General features: G+C 41.4%; 1 protein-coding gene across 8 annotated transcripts in view; it reads right to left on the bottom strand.

Moving 5' to 3' along the window:
* Positions 1-15,646, bottom strand: part of LOC5564419 (T-box protein H15) — a 255,676-nt gene that overhangs the window by 101,654 nt on the left and 138,376 nt on the right. For all 8 annotated transcript variants that reach the window (XM_021846185.1, XM_021846186.1, XM_021846188.1 and 5 more), the window contains exon 4: positions 3,687-3,972. In XM_021846185.1, coding sequence (XP_021701877.1) covers positions 3,687-3,972 — 286 coding nt within the window. The remainder of the gene's footprint in view (positions 1-3,686; positions 3,973-15,646) is intronic.

Raw genomic sequence — 15,646 nt, 5'->3', positions numbered from 1 at the left:
AGTTATTACTGAAACCTATTTGAAACCTGGATCCAAACTCAAAAGAGATTCAAACTATTTCATTTATCGTAATGATCGACTTGATGGGGCATGTGGTGAGCAATCATCATAGGCGTATAAAACATCAACTGTTTTCGTCATTTGAAACTAAAGTTTTTGAAACTTTAGGTGTTTATGTTGAAACACAGCTTGTTAAATATACTTTCATAGCTGCCTATTTGCCTTTTCAATGCTCTGGGCAGCAAGTTAATTTGCTCCAAACTGACTTGCGAAAATTGACTCGTAATAAGTAATTTTTTTTTTGTCGTTGATGACTTTAATGCCAAACATCGGTCATGGAATAATTCTCAAACAGCAGAATTTTATTTGATGAGTGCTCTTCAGGATATTTCTCAATTCAATACCCTGATAGCCCTACATGTTTTTTCTCTTCTAGAAACCCATCTACGATTGATTTGGTCTTAACCGACTCTAGTCATTTTTGTAGCCAACTCATTACTCATGCTGATTTTGATTCTGATCATGTCCCTGTTACATTTCAAATATCCCATGAAGCAATTCTCAATACTATTAGCTCCACTTTCAATTATTGTTGAGCTGACTGGAATAAATATGAAACATATATTGATAGTAATTTTGATGTTAACATTTCTTTTCAAACAAAACTTGATATTGACAATGCTCTTGAAACTTTAACAAATTCCATTGTTGAAGCCAGGAGCATTGCAATTCCAAAATGTGAAGTAAAATTTGAATCCGTGATTATAGACGATGATCTTAAACTCTTGATCCATCTTAAAATCGTGAGGAGGAGGCAATTTCAACGCACTCGCGATCCTGCTATGAAAATTATATGGCAGAATTAGCAGAAAGAAATTAAGAAAAGCTTTTCACAATTGAGAAATAACAATTTTGAAGGTAAAATTTCTCAATTGGACCCTGGCTCTAAGCCCTTTTGGAAATTATCTAAAATTTTGAAAAAACTTCATGATGAATTCCTCCATCAGCAAACTTTTTGAGAAGGTCATTTTGAACAGAACGATGGTCCACATCAATGGAAATTCAATTTTTGCCAATGAACAGTTCGGCTTCCTACATGGACATTGGACCACTCATCACCTTTAAAGGGTAACCAAGTTGATTCGTTCCACAAAATATGGAGACTATTCTACTAGTATTGCTCTTCCAGACATAGAAAAAGCATTCGAGAGTGTTTGCATAAAGGCTAGCTTGTAAACTAGGAAGAAAAAAAAAATTGATTTTCCAACAAACATTTTTAGAATAATCCAAAGTTATCTGTCGAATCGTACACTTCAGGTTAATTATCAGAACTCCAATTCTGAAAGAGTTACTGTTTCTCAATTACTTAATTAATTGGGATCAATATAACACAATATTTTGACATCTGACTTACCTGGGTTACCTCAGGGATGTCAAAAATCTTTGTTTGCGGATGACACAGGCCTCTCCGTCAAAGGACGGAGTCTGCGTGTCATCTGTAGTCGATTGCAAAAAAGTTTGGTTATTTTTTCATTATTCCTGCAGAAATGGAAGATTTCACCTATTGCTTCCAAAACTTGACTTATAATATTCCCACATTAACCAAAAGCTCTTCATTTGAAACCTTCTAGTAGACTTATTGTCATGCTGTAATGTTTGAAACAAGGAAAAGGAATTCGACATTCGCCTGAAGAACATCACAATCCACCTTGTCAATAAACACGCAACTCAAACCACGTGACAGCCAACATCGCCGGGTGACATTTCTGTCCCCATAATGATGATGCTTCGACAGACTCTCCCGATTGACACGGGAAGACCTTCAAGAGGTGAAGATTGATAACCGCTGCAGCATGGCTACCGCTGGAACTGGACCGCTCAATTAATTGGGAACCGGTTTCCGCTGATAGCCGCTGTCTACAATCACTGACTGGCGTGGTAGCGTTACGCGCTAATTAGCCGCCATCTTGACAGTTGACAGCAGTGGTGGATGCATCTCGCATCACCCCTCGTCAAAGCAAGAGAGCAGACGTGTTAATTCGTGAAAATGGCACCCAAACCGGAAGGGCTGACTGGAAATAAACTAGAGCAATCGGCTGCCGGCGGGATTCGACAACTCCGGCTCATTAATGCAAATGAAGAACATGGACATTAGGATAACTAGTTCTCGCACCTTTCGAACGGGAAAATAACATGAAGCGAGGCGCCGAAAGCGGTATAAAACAAGGATTATTTCCTTATGCTAATGCGTCAAGTCCGAAAACCGGGCCCGGAAACCTGGTGAGAGCTGTCAAAAACGGAAGAAAAGCTCGATAAAGCCGACAAATTATTACCACCTTGGCACCTAGAATCCAACAAAACATAACCCCGAAAATGGCGCATTTGACGCTTTTCTCCGATCCAGGGCCGAATCTACGGACTGTCGAAACTATCAGAACACCTCTAATCATGCGGCTGAACACCTCAAAACGGAATTCCTTTAATGAAGTATAAATTATTGTCTTTATGAAAACCTAATTATACTTCACTCCGGCGTTCGCGGCGTTAGATATCGATTTTCTGTGTGGACCGCACGTGGCCATCGTCTCCACCAACGAAAAAATACGATTATTGGGAAATTATGGAAATTAACCTCTTTTTTCGGGCCTATCGATGTCCAACCACTTTCTCCGGGAAGGGTGACGGCACTGATAGGAAGTGTGGAATGGGACGCAACACACGAACGGTGCCATCATTAAAATATTGTTTGTTTTTATGACCTTCATAACATGAAACGATCATCGCACTTCATAATTTTCCGTTCACCCGTTTCGTTGTTCGACGGATGAGTCAGTCACTCGCAGTAGGCCCCATGCTCCGGAATCCGAAAGATTAATGAAACATGTCACGATGCACTTGTCATCTGTCAAAACAAAAGACAGATATGAAGTTTGGCGTCGCCACGGCGGTTACCGGTTAAGGCGGCGCCCCGAACATTTAGTTCGCGGCAAATTGACGGTGAAGAATGCTCTCCGTCGTCGTCAACAATCGCTTTTTGTTTGGTCGTTCCATCTAGGATTCCGGGAATTTCGGGACCGCAACTGCCGTGGGTGTTACGTTTCGTCGATTCCGGTTCTTGCTTGGAATCATCACAGATGACAGACGTCTAAATTTGTCTCGAAATCTGGGCAAGGGATTTGGCGGTATTTGTGATGGCAACACTAGTAGCAACATCGTGGTGGCGCTGCTATCACAAAATTCCCCATGACAGTGACAGTGGTGAATATGAAACATTTTCACCACTGAACGACGCAACACGCTTCGGCGCTAGTGTTCTAAGCGTAATTTAGTTTGAAGTGTTACAGATCTTCTGTTCAGAAAACTGTTCTAACTAGAAAGTCTGTTCTCTGTGGATTCGTTAGCCTTATTGGTCGCAATGTGGCACGAGCTGCATCCCTCCCGGGAATTAAGTCAGGTTGAAATAATTTGACAGACAGAAAATCGTGTAAATCATGTCGAAGCGCATGTTTGGCTCCGCAGCGGGACCTAATGATGCCGAATTTATCACGAATCCGATCGCGCGCAGAGGTTCGACTGGTGGAACAACAACGGACTCTGCGCACGCTCTCGCAGACCCCGAAGTCTTCGGGTGATTTATAAGATCGTATCAAATTACTGTATTCCTCCTGCGCACACGGGGAACCTACCTGGCCGTTCTTGTCCATCTCGTTGTTGGTGAGTTTGACTTTCTCGAAGGAGATAACCTGTTTGCGGAGGGCATCCGCGCCGATGGGAGTATCCGGGTGGGCGTAGAGTCGGGGCGGTGGCGGAGGATCGGCCTTACCGGCCACTAGCCAGGCCGAACGGTGGTACGCGTAACGGTAGCGCCGGTTGTCGACGGGAACCACGTCTAGGAGGACCACGTAGCGGTCGGCGGGGGTCACCTGCCGGAGCGGACCGGAGAACGACACCCGGACGGTGGGGAACATACGCCTGGAAGAAGAAGAAGAAAGGTTTGCGGTGATTAGATATTTGTTTGTTTGGTTGAAAGGGGTCTCTGAAATAGATATTTGAAGACTTAGTAGACTTGGAATTCCGGAGATGATATTTGATAAGTGTAACAGTTATGATGAATATCAGTTGTTCCAGGTAGGCAGATACCTGTTTCTGTACAATATACGTTATCAAAATTTATTATTCGTTAAACAAATTTATCAACTAGCAACATAGTCATGTTCCTGCTGCCCGGTATTTTTGTAACATGACCTGCTCAAAGTATCATTCCAAGTGTTATAATGAGTAAAAATAAGCTACCTATTTTTTGGTTAATTCTTGACGCTAATGAGTAAAACCGGTACCGTGTGTACACTTTATAGGAACGCAATAAAAACAGTACTTTTTGAGTTGGCATCACAACAAGAAACACGAGTTTCATTGCTTGTGTCTAGAAGTAGAAATTTTCGCGATCTTCGGTCGAAGTATCGGGTATAATTCTGTCGGAACAAGTAGGCGCCATGCGTCCAGTTCGGCGATAATCAATCACAGTAGGCTAAGGTTTTCTATGATAAATAAATTTTCACTTCCCTAACAATCGTTAAACAGTGTAATTTGAAAAGGTTGTGTGCCTTGCAGAAGAAAATTCAAGAATTTTTCAAAAAAAATTCAAGATGTCCACCGAAAATGGAGCATGTGATCCTCAATCAGTTCCGCAAGGCGCGCAGCAGCTACAGCAAGCCTCGTATCAAGTCCAAACCCTCAGCCAGTGAGCTACAGCGAGGCCGTCAAGTGTCCTGAAAATGATTCGTGGAAGTGTACGATGGACGATTAGTACCAGTCGCACATGAAAAACCGTACTTGGTAGGTGAGTGAACTGTTACCCGGGAAGAAACTCCGCTGGGTGTGTAAGATAAAATGCAACGTAGCTGGCGATGTTGTAAAGTTCAACACACGGATTGTAGCGCAGGAGACAGCAACAAGGTCTTTGATTTTGAGGTAGTGCTTGCTCCTGTCACCCTTTATACAATTTTACGGACGATGCTGGCTGGGATGAGCTTGAGGTTGAAGCATTTGGATGTTAAAATGGTGACATCGACGAGGAACTGTATATGCGTTAGCCGCCAGGCTATGCAGTACGTGAACAAGAGGAGAAAGTGTGTCATTTGCGGCGTAGTATCTACGGCTTGAAGCAGAGCGGACTCGCAGGGTGACCTGCGAGATATGGAAGTTTTTCGAGCAACTGTAGCGACATTTTGAAATAAACGGGCTTGGAGATGCAAGATTCTAAAGTACATTGAAAAGGTGATTACTCGGCTGGGATTCGAAAATGCAAAAACTGCGAAAACACCAACGGATGTACGTGGCGACTTGTGGACGTCCTGACATAGCTACGAGTGCTTCGACCTTGGGTCGAACGAGCTAGACTGGACGGCAGCGAAACGAGTGGTCCGCTTTCTGAAGGGGGCCAAGAACTGAAAACTAAAGCTAGGCCATTGGAAATGTAAAGTGTTGGAAGCCTATTGTGATGCTGACTGGGCCGGTGACACCCGTACTCGAAAATCGATGACCGTTTTTGTGGTGTTCTTTTCAGGAGGAGCTGTATCGTGAACCAGCAGGCGCCAATATAATGTAAGTCTGTCCACTATGGAAGCCGAGTATGTGGCACTTGGAGGCGTGCCAAGAAGTCCTCTGGATGCGGTGATTGTTGGTGGATTTGGATGAGAAGCTTGCAGAATCTATTTACTGTCGTTTACGAGGACAACCAGGGCTGTTTGAGTTTTGTGGTTGTCCGAATGAACTCTACTGGCTCCCGTGGATCAAAAGACACCACACCGTCTTTTGAAGACGACAAATTTGACACTGGTGGGTGCAATCGACACCTGACAGCACAGAAACTGTTGGAAGATAGGATGGCAGCTATGACCCTGCGGTCCGGAACCATCGACGGAGGTGATTGCAGAGGTGGATAAGAGTGCACGGAAGAAGTTTGAATCGTTCGGAGAAGCTTGTAAGTATTGTGAACGCAGAGACCACAACCTAGGAAACCGAGAGAACTGGCCGGCGTATGAACTGCCAGAGTGTGCAAGAACACGGATGGATCGCGAGAAGCTGCAAACAACAAACAGAAAAGTGCGAAAAGGGTGAAGCTAACTGGCGACTATTGCGAAGATAGTGATGATGTGGTATACATCACCAGCAATGAAACAGGGAATGTCGTGTAGAAGAAGATTACCATGTCGGTGGGCTTCACCGTGCGCAAAGGCGACGCACCGAAGAAGATCTGTTGCCAAACAGACACAGGAGCATCCTGTAATGTAATCGCTAAGTAACATTTGGAAAAGCTGATGGGAAAAATGAAGCTCGAGTCCAGTGCAACGGAACGGCGTAGGTTCGGTAGTGATTAAGTAACGGTTTTCGGAAAAGTGATCCTACGACATGAGAGTATTCCAGTGGACAGCAGTGCTCAAGAGGCCACAATTGGGGAAAAACACCAACATCGCTCTTGGTACTTATCCAAGATGGAGAGCAAACTAGGAAGTAATGAAACAATGAAGAAATTGAAAGCTGAACAGATCGTGAAGAAGTACGAAGAGGTGTATGTCGGAAATGCAAAAGGTTCGTAACGACATCGAGCTTCGCAAGACCGCAAGATTAGCCGAAGCTATTACGAGGTCAAGAGGTGTTTGTTCTACTGAAGCCCGAGAAGACTCCAGAAAGCAGGAAAGATTACGGTGGTTATGAGCGACAAAAATTATCATATTACCGCCAACGGTCAAAACTGAAAATAACTGCGTGATCAGTGCTCTACGGTTAACTTAAAGGAATCGACGTTGCAGGAATCTGAAGATCGAAGCATATTTTTTTAATGTTGCCAATTTTACGGATGTTCCGGGTTAAATCCGGAACATAAAATAACCGTAATGGTCAAACATTCAGATTACTAAATACGAATTGTAACAGTTATTCTTTCTAACAAACAAGAGACAAAAGAACTATCAGAATATTTTTTTTTCAGTATTTCCAATTTTTTGGATGTTCCGGGTTAGTTCCAGAACCATAAAATGGCCGTAATGGGCAGACATTTAGATTATTAAATTCGAATTGTAAGAATACTTATTTCGAACAAACAAGAGACAAAGGAACTATCAGAACATATTTTTTAAATATTGCCAATTTTACGGATGTTCCGGGTTTATTACGGAACCATAAAATGGCCATAACGGTCAATCATTCATTTCACTAAATCCCCCATGTAAGAATATTTTCGTGTGCTACTTCGCAGCAAAACGTAATCATGACAGTTTATTTCAGTTCCATTAATTCTACTTGCTGTAAGGAACTCAGGATGGTTCCAGGGCTCTAGGTGGCCAGGGCGAAGTCTCCGGTCAATGGGACCGCAACCAATCGATTCAGCAGCCTTTTTCCGATCTAGAATGGCCAAAATCATATCCTGGAACCGTTACCCAGCTGAGATGTTGCATTTAGTCGCGTTTTGGAGCCCGATTTTCTCACTGTGCATTGCGTCGCCGAGTGCTTTCTTCGGTATGTCAGAGGACAGTAGGCATCTGGTGGCAGTTACTCCAAAGCCAACAGTTCGGACGGAATCTCAACCGGAGCAGTAAGCACTCAACAAAAACCACAGCAATCTACAATGAAGATGTCACCAACGGAGCATCCAGCGGGTTGCATTGAAAGATTAAAAAGACCAAAACGAGTTGCTCGTCGACCAATCGAGGTAAGAATTTGAGATAATGCCATTTGGAGTCATGGGCCGTTCGGGGAATTTGGAATTATGGGGTAGAATCAGAGACGAATAGCGACAAAGTAGTCGGGTTCAGATTCAGTATCACTTCAAGTACTGCATTTGATCCCTTGCTACTGCAAAAGGTACCCAATTTTGACAGATCGCAGTACAGATTTCACGGCATTCTAGGTTTAGTTCTATTACCTTATGTGCTATCAGATTTTGGACAACTGCAAGGAACATGAAGGTCTTTATTTCGTATTTGGTAGATTCATTTCACGCTCATTTTCATGTTTCGATTTGCAGGGCCGATATCGATAACTATCGTACAAAAGTTATATAAGTTATTATTATATGAAATTATGTTTGAGATATCATGGAATCGCTTCCCCGGCTACATCTCCTCTTCTCTTCATCAGCTTATACTCCCCCATCGAAAGTTTCCGCAGACATCCAGACCACCCATCACGCACCGACACACAACATAACCTTTAGCCGCGTACCGAGCAAACAAGCTCCTGCACGCTAAAACCTAGCACATCACACTTTTGACAGCTGATCGCAAGATAAAGTCAGCAAAACGCATTCCGCATGAAAGGAGCAGCAGCAGCAGAAGTCGACGAAACCTAACGGCAGCAAGCAAGCAACCACCATCGCCAAACAAGTGTCGGTGAAAATTGGCCGATGGCAATTTTCAATTACTTTTCCGCATACATTTACCGAGCAGGCGATACCTACGTCTCGGTATTTCTTCGTTTTTTCATTCATTTTTATTGTTGCTCCGAAAGTAGCTGGTTGCCTTAAGGCGATTTTTGTTTTCAGTTCGGCGTCGGCAACGCTCGGACAATTACTACAATGATTGAAACAATTAACAGCCTACTACGATCGGTTCGGCGGGCCGTCGTTCGTTGTGTGACGACGAGGAGCTGCGGCGCAGTTGCGAGTGTTCACCACGCGGTGGCGCTTCGGTGCTCCCAGTCTGTCAGTCCGTTGCCGACCGTGGCAAGTGTGTGAACAGAGCAAATAGTGATATTTAAATGAACGGGTTAATGATTGTAGTTAAAGTAAATTATTGGAATCGTTGCTGGTGAACGAGTGAATGTTCAGCACTCATATCGATCTGCTGCGGTGGGAAACGATTCAATCAGGATACATTATGACGTTGGCTATTGCGAGTAAGATGCATAAAGCGACGGAAATTGCGGGTCGTTTTGTAGAAGATTGGATAGATGGAGTTGATCTGTCATAACTTTGTATGACGCGAGCGTCATTAGCGGTGTTGAATGAGGTGGGAAATTGAAATTTCTTCGTGGAGGTGTAACCCTTTTGTAAACTCTAATTTCTGTCCGCGGCGATGGTTCTTCTGACGCTGCCATGTAACAATGTTCTTTCGTGGGTCATTGATCTTGCTCGCGCATCTTAAAACCACCGAGCGGAACTTGTTAGTCGGAGTTGTGTCCAAAGCGGTTCACGTTTTACGGCGCCATAATCTTTAAAAACCCAGTTCAAACGAGCATAACGATTTGTAAAGCGCACCCGTCCAGACCAAAAAGTAAACCATTCGCCACGGTTCGGTTAGCTTGTAGTTATTTCAAGAATGTCCAACTGTGAACCGCCGCCATTTTTCCTTCCGATGAAGTGTTTTGATATCGGGGGTAATCGAAGCGTTTCTCATTCCTGTCGAACGTGTCATCATCGTCGTTATTTGACATGTCAACCGACACGTTCCATGATCACTAGTGGCGCCACCGTCGTCATCGGCTGGTGTGAGAGAAGCGCCCCCTACTCACCGCGCAGTTCTGCCAACCACACACAGCGAGAGAAACGTCAAAACCGCAAACATATTACCGAGCCAATCACGTTTCAAACGGGAGAAAACATAAATAATCATAGCCGTATCGCTTCTGCACTGCGCCAACCGATCCAGCCAAACAACCTCGCCAACTGACGCCATTATGTGGTGCAGGGACCGTCGGGGGAGCGGAAGCGAAAGCGAAAAAGATGCACCTTAAATAATCATAAATTTAACACTTTTGCATCCGCCGGAGTTGCAGTTTTCGCCTGTGCCCCCAAGTGGTGAACGTGGACGGTCCCCCCTCTTTGGAAGCCAGCGGCAGAGCGCCGTTGGCTGCCATGGCAGTATGCAAAACAATCTCTCGGTGCGAAAAAATCGTAAACTAGCGATAATAAATAATAAATTAATTAAATTCCATCAACATTTTGCCTCTTTAGAGGTGTTATCGATGCTGGTGGTTCGTCGAAGCGAATAACAAATATTTGCTGGTGCAGCTTCGGCTCGCAGTCAGTGCGAGAACAGACAAACAGATGGAACAATTAGAACGTTTTCCTTCAAAATCCATCGCGTCAGTGATTATGTCAAATAAGGCCTGCAGAAGGCGCTAGTGTGAAACGTCAAATACAAAACAAAAAGATGTGCGTATCACTGGTTTTGAGATTTAAAATGGTCGTTAAAAGCGTGGTCGCTGAGAATTTCATCAGTGATACGTCTGCTTATCAGTGGTACAAGGCAAGGTTAGAGGATGCGTGAGCGTGATGCTGATAGTGTGGCAGACCCCTCGTCATCTGCGGCAGGGGGTGCGTGCGCGAACGGAGCGTTCGTTTAGCGTGTAGTTGCGATTGCATACACTGATTCTGGCAATCGCAGCAGGTGAGAACTAAACGAGTTGTGGTGGGCGATCACGTCATCTGGGATTGCGTTGCGTTGAGGTCGACGTTTTGTCCGCCGGGGATGTGGTGGAATTGGGAACATCTGCCAGTGAATTCGCGGGTGGTGGGGACGAATTCGACCCGTATTCATTGATAATAAATCTTTGTATTGATTATAAGATATCAGAAATTCAAGAACTGAGGAAATGATTTCTCTTGGATATGATCCAAGCAATTTTTCCAAACATTTCTCAAAAAAATCTTCAAAAGTCTATTCAAGGTTCAACACCAGTGAACACTAGAGCAGATTTTTCAAGAAATTCTCCGATCATTTGGATACAATATTTTTAGGGATTTCGTTTGATGTTTTCCAATGATTTCCTTCAGAAAATCCTGCGAGATATTATCCAGAGATTCGATTAATTTTGCTTTTTTATTATCTAAGCAATTTTTCCAGGATATCTTTGACGACTTCTTTGGGAAATAACTCAAAAAAATACTGGAGAAATTCCTGAAGATATCTTAGTTTGAATCTCTAGAGTCATCTTTGTAAAAGTGTTTGGCCGAATTTTTGAAAATGTTCTAGGGAGACCGATTGAATAATCACCTGGTAAAATCCTGGAGGACTTAGGATTTTATTTAAAAACTATATCAAAAATGATAATAAATCTTCGAGCTGTTTAGTAGAATACCTATAAGTATAATCTACTTATATCAAAAAGATTCTTGAGAGTTATTCCTGATGGTTGGTCAAAACAGTTGGGTATTCTTGGAAAAGCTAACTTTGTATTCTTGAAATATCGAAATTAGAATTTTTGAAGGAGCTTTTAAGGAATATTCGTGGATAAATTCCATGGGAAACAATTTCTGAATGAATTCCTTATAAATCAAATATCTGAGTTAGTTTCTGTTGAAAAAAGTCAAAGTCAAAGTAAATCATGATAAATGCAAACAGCAGCTTCGCTTGTCATAAATGTACGAGGTAATCCCATTAAGATCTCACTCAGTCGCTGCCAGTCTTGTGAAGTGTTTCTGGAATAATTCACTGAGAAAATCCAAGAATCATAGAAAAATGTCCTGATGAGTGTCTGGAAAAATTCGCAGAAAACATCTTAGTTTTTAGGGGAATCGTCCAGAAAAATTTCTACACAAATTACGAGGAGAATTATGAAATACACTGTGGTTTTCTTTTGGAGGAACTCCAAAAATTATTCATGGAAGAATTTCCCGAGCAACATATTGAGAAATCTCTGGATGAATTCCTGAATAAATTCCCAAAGAAACTCCTGCAGGTATTCCCGGAAGTATTCCTGCAGGAATTTCTAGAGTAATTTTCTGAAGAAATTCTTACACTTGTTCAAATCAAGACTGGTTGGTAATTGAAATTTTCTTTCATTTGAGTTACCATAGTACGTCAACAACACAGTGTCGCAAATTTAACCTCAGTAAAATTCACACAATATTAGGATAGCTTTTCCGGAGTTTCGTCCAAAAATATTCTCAAAAGTATTTCGATAATTGCTCAGGAATTTCTCAGCGAAATATTTCAGGAATTCTTTTAGAAAATAAAATTATCAGTGTCCCGTTGCAATACATCCCTTCTCCACCATAAACAATTCCAATAGATTCATGAAAGCAGATAATCATGAATCTATTGGAATTGTTGATCAAGGGGAAGATTGTTTTTTCGTCGTTCAACCTCCAGCTCACTCGGTTAAGGCAGTTTGAACGCCAGTTCCAGCACAACCTCCTGCGGTCTCAGATTCCGGTTCCAGTTCAACTGTTCCGGCCATTGCGGTAGGAAAACAAAATCAGAATAAAAACATTGAGAATGACATTTCTGTCGAAAGCCCGCTGCAAATTTGCGTTCGAGCCGCATATTCGAGCAATTTGAAATATCACGTTCAAGAAGGTGATATTGGAGCTGTCAAAAATGTATGAAAATATCATGTTCCAGAAACATGACATTGGCGCAATATCACGAAAACCGCTTGTATCATGATACAACTGCGTAGTTTGAGACTAGGGATTCTACCCATTCTCCCCATTAGATCTTAGAAATAATCTAACGATGTTTTTGCATATGTTTACTGAAATTGCAGTTATTTGTTCTTGAGTTTGTCTAAGTTGAGAAGTTTTTATTGCTATTGTTAAACCTATTAGCACAGACAAACAGACGTAACACTTAGAGCATTTTTTTTTTTCAAAACCCATCGCCCAGTTTACAGTATCATCATCTGGTGAACATGTTGCACGAAAAGATGTTTCGTGCAACAAGACCGGCAGATGGCGGTAGTGTGAAACGTCAAACGCGAAGAAAAACGATGCGCGCGCCTCTAGTTGTGAGATTTGTAACATAGCGAATTTGAAATGATTGCTAAATGAGTGGTCGATTGAAATTTCGTCAGTGTTACGTCCGTTTGTCTGTGCTATTAGGTTATTCTGACGACTCTGATTCGTTTGATTTTCTTTATGTGGTGAAATCTTCATGAGAGTATCGTTGCATTTCCAAGCCCAATTAAACTGAAAACTGATTAAGATCGAAAAGTTTAGAGTCTTTTAAAAACTCAGGAGGATGAGGTAAAAATTGATAATCTCCTTAAAGGTTTTTTTTTCTGACGTTTCCAAAGTGTAAACTGGAAATCTTGAGCATAGCAATGTTCCTTTACTATTTATTAATAATATATACGAAGAGAATTCAAACCAAATTAGTAGCTCCAGTGTTTTTTAGGAATAATATAATAATTTTCCAGCTCCAGCTCTAATTAGTTTTTTTTTTTTCAAATGATAGAAGAATTATTTTTTCATCTATTTATATGGTTTAACATTAGTAGTTTTTCATGATTTTCAGGAAAATTCAGCGGATGCTGTTGTTCAACTTTTTTTCAAGAATAATTACTAGCTTGAAATAGTGGCGTAGCTAAGGTTTTTGCAACGTGTAACACTAGCAGTTGTAATTGGGTATTTTAATAAACAGATACAAACGCATTTTTCATGGTGTCAGAAGTGCGCGTCTTACTCGTTCCGAAAAACAATGTAAATTTTGTGTGTTTAACAATGTTTAACTAGTTAAAGATTAATAAGCTGTTCAGCCAGAATGCTGTTGACGTAAGGAGAAGATAATATGATCGAATAAGTGATTTATGTTCATAAAAGAAGAATTTATCGTGGTTCGCGTTTGAAACATGGCGTCGTCTGGCATAAAACCGCCAAAGCCTTTGTTGCTTAGTGAAAACATGGCAGCCCAATGGAAAAGCTGGTGCCGTCAGTTTGAGTGGTTTGCTACGACGACTCAATTGAACGAAAAACCTCCTCCTGTACAGGCAGCAATTTTCATGGCTGTGATAGGAGAGGACTGTGCTCGTATCTATGATACTTTCGAGTTGACAAATGATGAGTAAAACGATCTTGCAGCAATTCATGCCAAGTTCAATGAGTATTTTACGCCAAAATCCTGCGTCAAGTTTGAACGGTATAATTTTAACCAATTCATGACTGCTAGCGTTACACGTTACAGCTTTTTTCAATAGTACAGGTCGGACTCGATTATCCGGAGACTCAATTATCCGGAGACTCAATTATCCGGAGACTCAATTATCCGGGGACTCGATTATCCGGAATTTTAGACTCGATTATCCGGAATTTGTTTTTTGATGTTCCTTTTTTCAGTTTTTATGCATCAATTTGAGATAATTTGGTATTGGAATATAAATTATGAATGGTTTTGAAGTTTTGGACGTAGGTATGGAAAGGAGGGTTTGAAAAGGAATTTTTTGAGTATGCTGGCCAAAAATAATTTTTTCTTCTCAAGACTCCTAATGTTTCTAGAAATAATTTCTGGCTACGCCACTGCCTCATATAAATAAAACAACGATAAAAGATAATATTTAAGTTTTTTCATCGTAGATTTTTCTTATTCTTTTAGTGATTCGATTATCCGGAGTGAAAAAAAAATCGATACTCCGGATAATCGAGTCCGACCTGTATTCAAAATCATTGTGAACTGTAGGTTTCACAACTCGACCAGATCTAGTAGTCGTTTGTGTCGAAATCTCACTGCTCGCTTCAAGTAATACGATTAAGTTTGATTAGAAGCAGAGTTGGTAAAAGTTCGGAAATTCACTCTAAAGTAGGCAAGCGTAGCAAATCACAGTCAGCGGAGTCAGTGAAACTCACGCCTATGGCTACTGTAGGCAAAATGCCTTGAAAATAGCAAAACACCCGTTGCTAACGGCAACCCAAAGCTACTGTAGAAAAATGTTCTATTTCCCGTTGCATTTCCCGCATTTGCAGCCTTCAATGACACTCCTGATTTAGAAAATTCATGTACCGTTTTGATTCATATTCCGAACACTTAAGGCCAACAGCAACTTCAAATGCATCTCATGGAAATAAATTAGATGATATTTGTGAAAATTTCAATTTCTTCACAAAGTCTGACTGTTAGCTGTTGGGTGTGCCGGTAAAAATTATTATTTAATCATGTTTAGTATTGATTTTATGTAAAAGTATGGAACAACATTTTGATTCAAATGCCGAACACGGTGTTCATTCTGTCTCATTTTCCGAACACCTTGATTCAAATTCCGAACAGCACGAATAAATCGTATTCAAATGAATAGTTTCGCAAATAAATTTACCAGAGTTAGTTTTACTGACCTTGAACTAGATAATCATCGCTACTCCCGAGGTCTAAAATAGATTGGAATATGTTTAAATTGAGTTGCAACTGACTGCCATTTCCTTGTAATTTGATGACATATTTCAGCGAAACGTTTCAACCAAAGCGCCATACAAAAACCGAGTGTTCGGAATATGAGTCTGTTCGGGATTTGAGACAAAACGGTACTCAACATAGGCTACTTGATGAGTTTCACAATTTTGAACTACTGTATTAGGAGAGCCACGTGATTTTCGTAAAAACTCAAGCCTACTACTATTACACTTCCCAGCACTGCTCAAGGCTACTACCATTACCATTCCCAGCACTGGTTAGAAGTGTAACACATCTTGGGGCCCTTTTGATGTAGATGATTTTGAATAAAAGATAGGGGCCGGAGTCCATATGTTGATGTCGTTTATTTTATTTATTTATCGCAGTGCCTTCAACTTTTTTACACGGCAATCAAACAGGTGAACATATCGGGGCCGGATAAAAGCAAATGGTTACGTAATGGCAAATGATTTTCTTAATAACTGAATTCATAATATTTTTTACGAATAATCAGAAATGTTAAGAGAGAATAATTGACATTTTTC

Source organism: Aedes aegypti, chromosome 2, assembly GCF_002204515.2.
Source record: "Aedes aegypti strain LVP_AGWG chromosome 2, AaegL5.0 Primary Assembly, whole genome shotgun sequence".
NCBI classification, from domain to species: Eukaryota; Metazoa; Arthropoda; class Insecta; order Diptera; family Culicidae; genus Aedes; species Aedes aegypti.
This window is presented reverse-complemented; position numbering and strand designations above follow the sequence as displayed.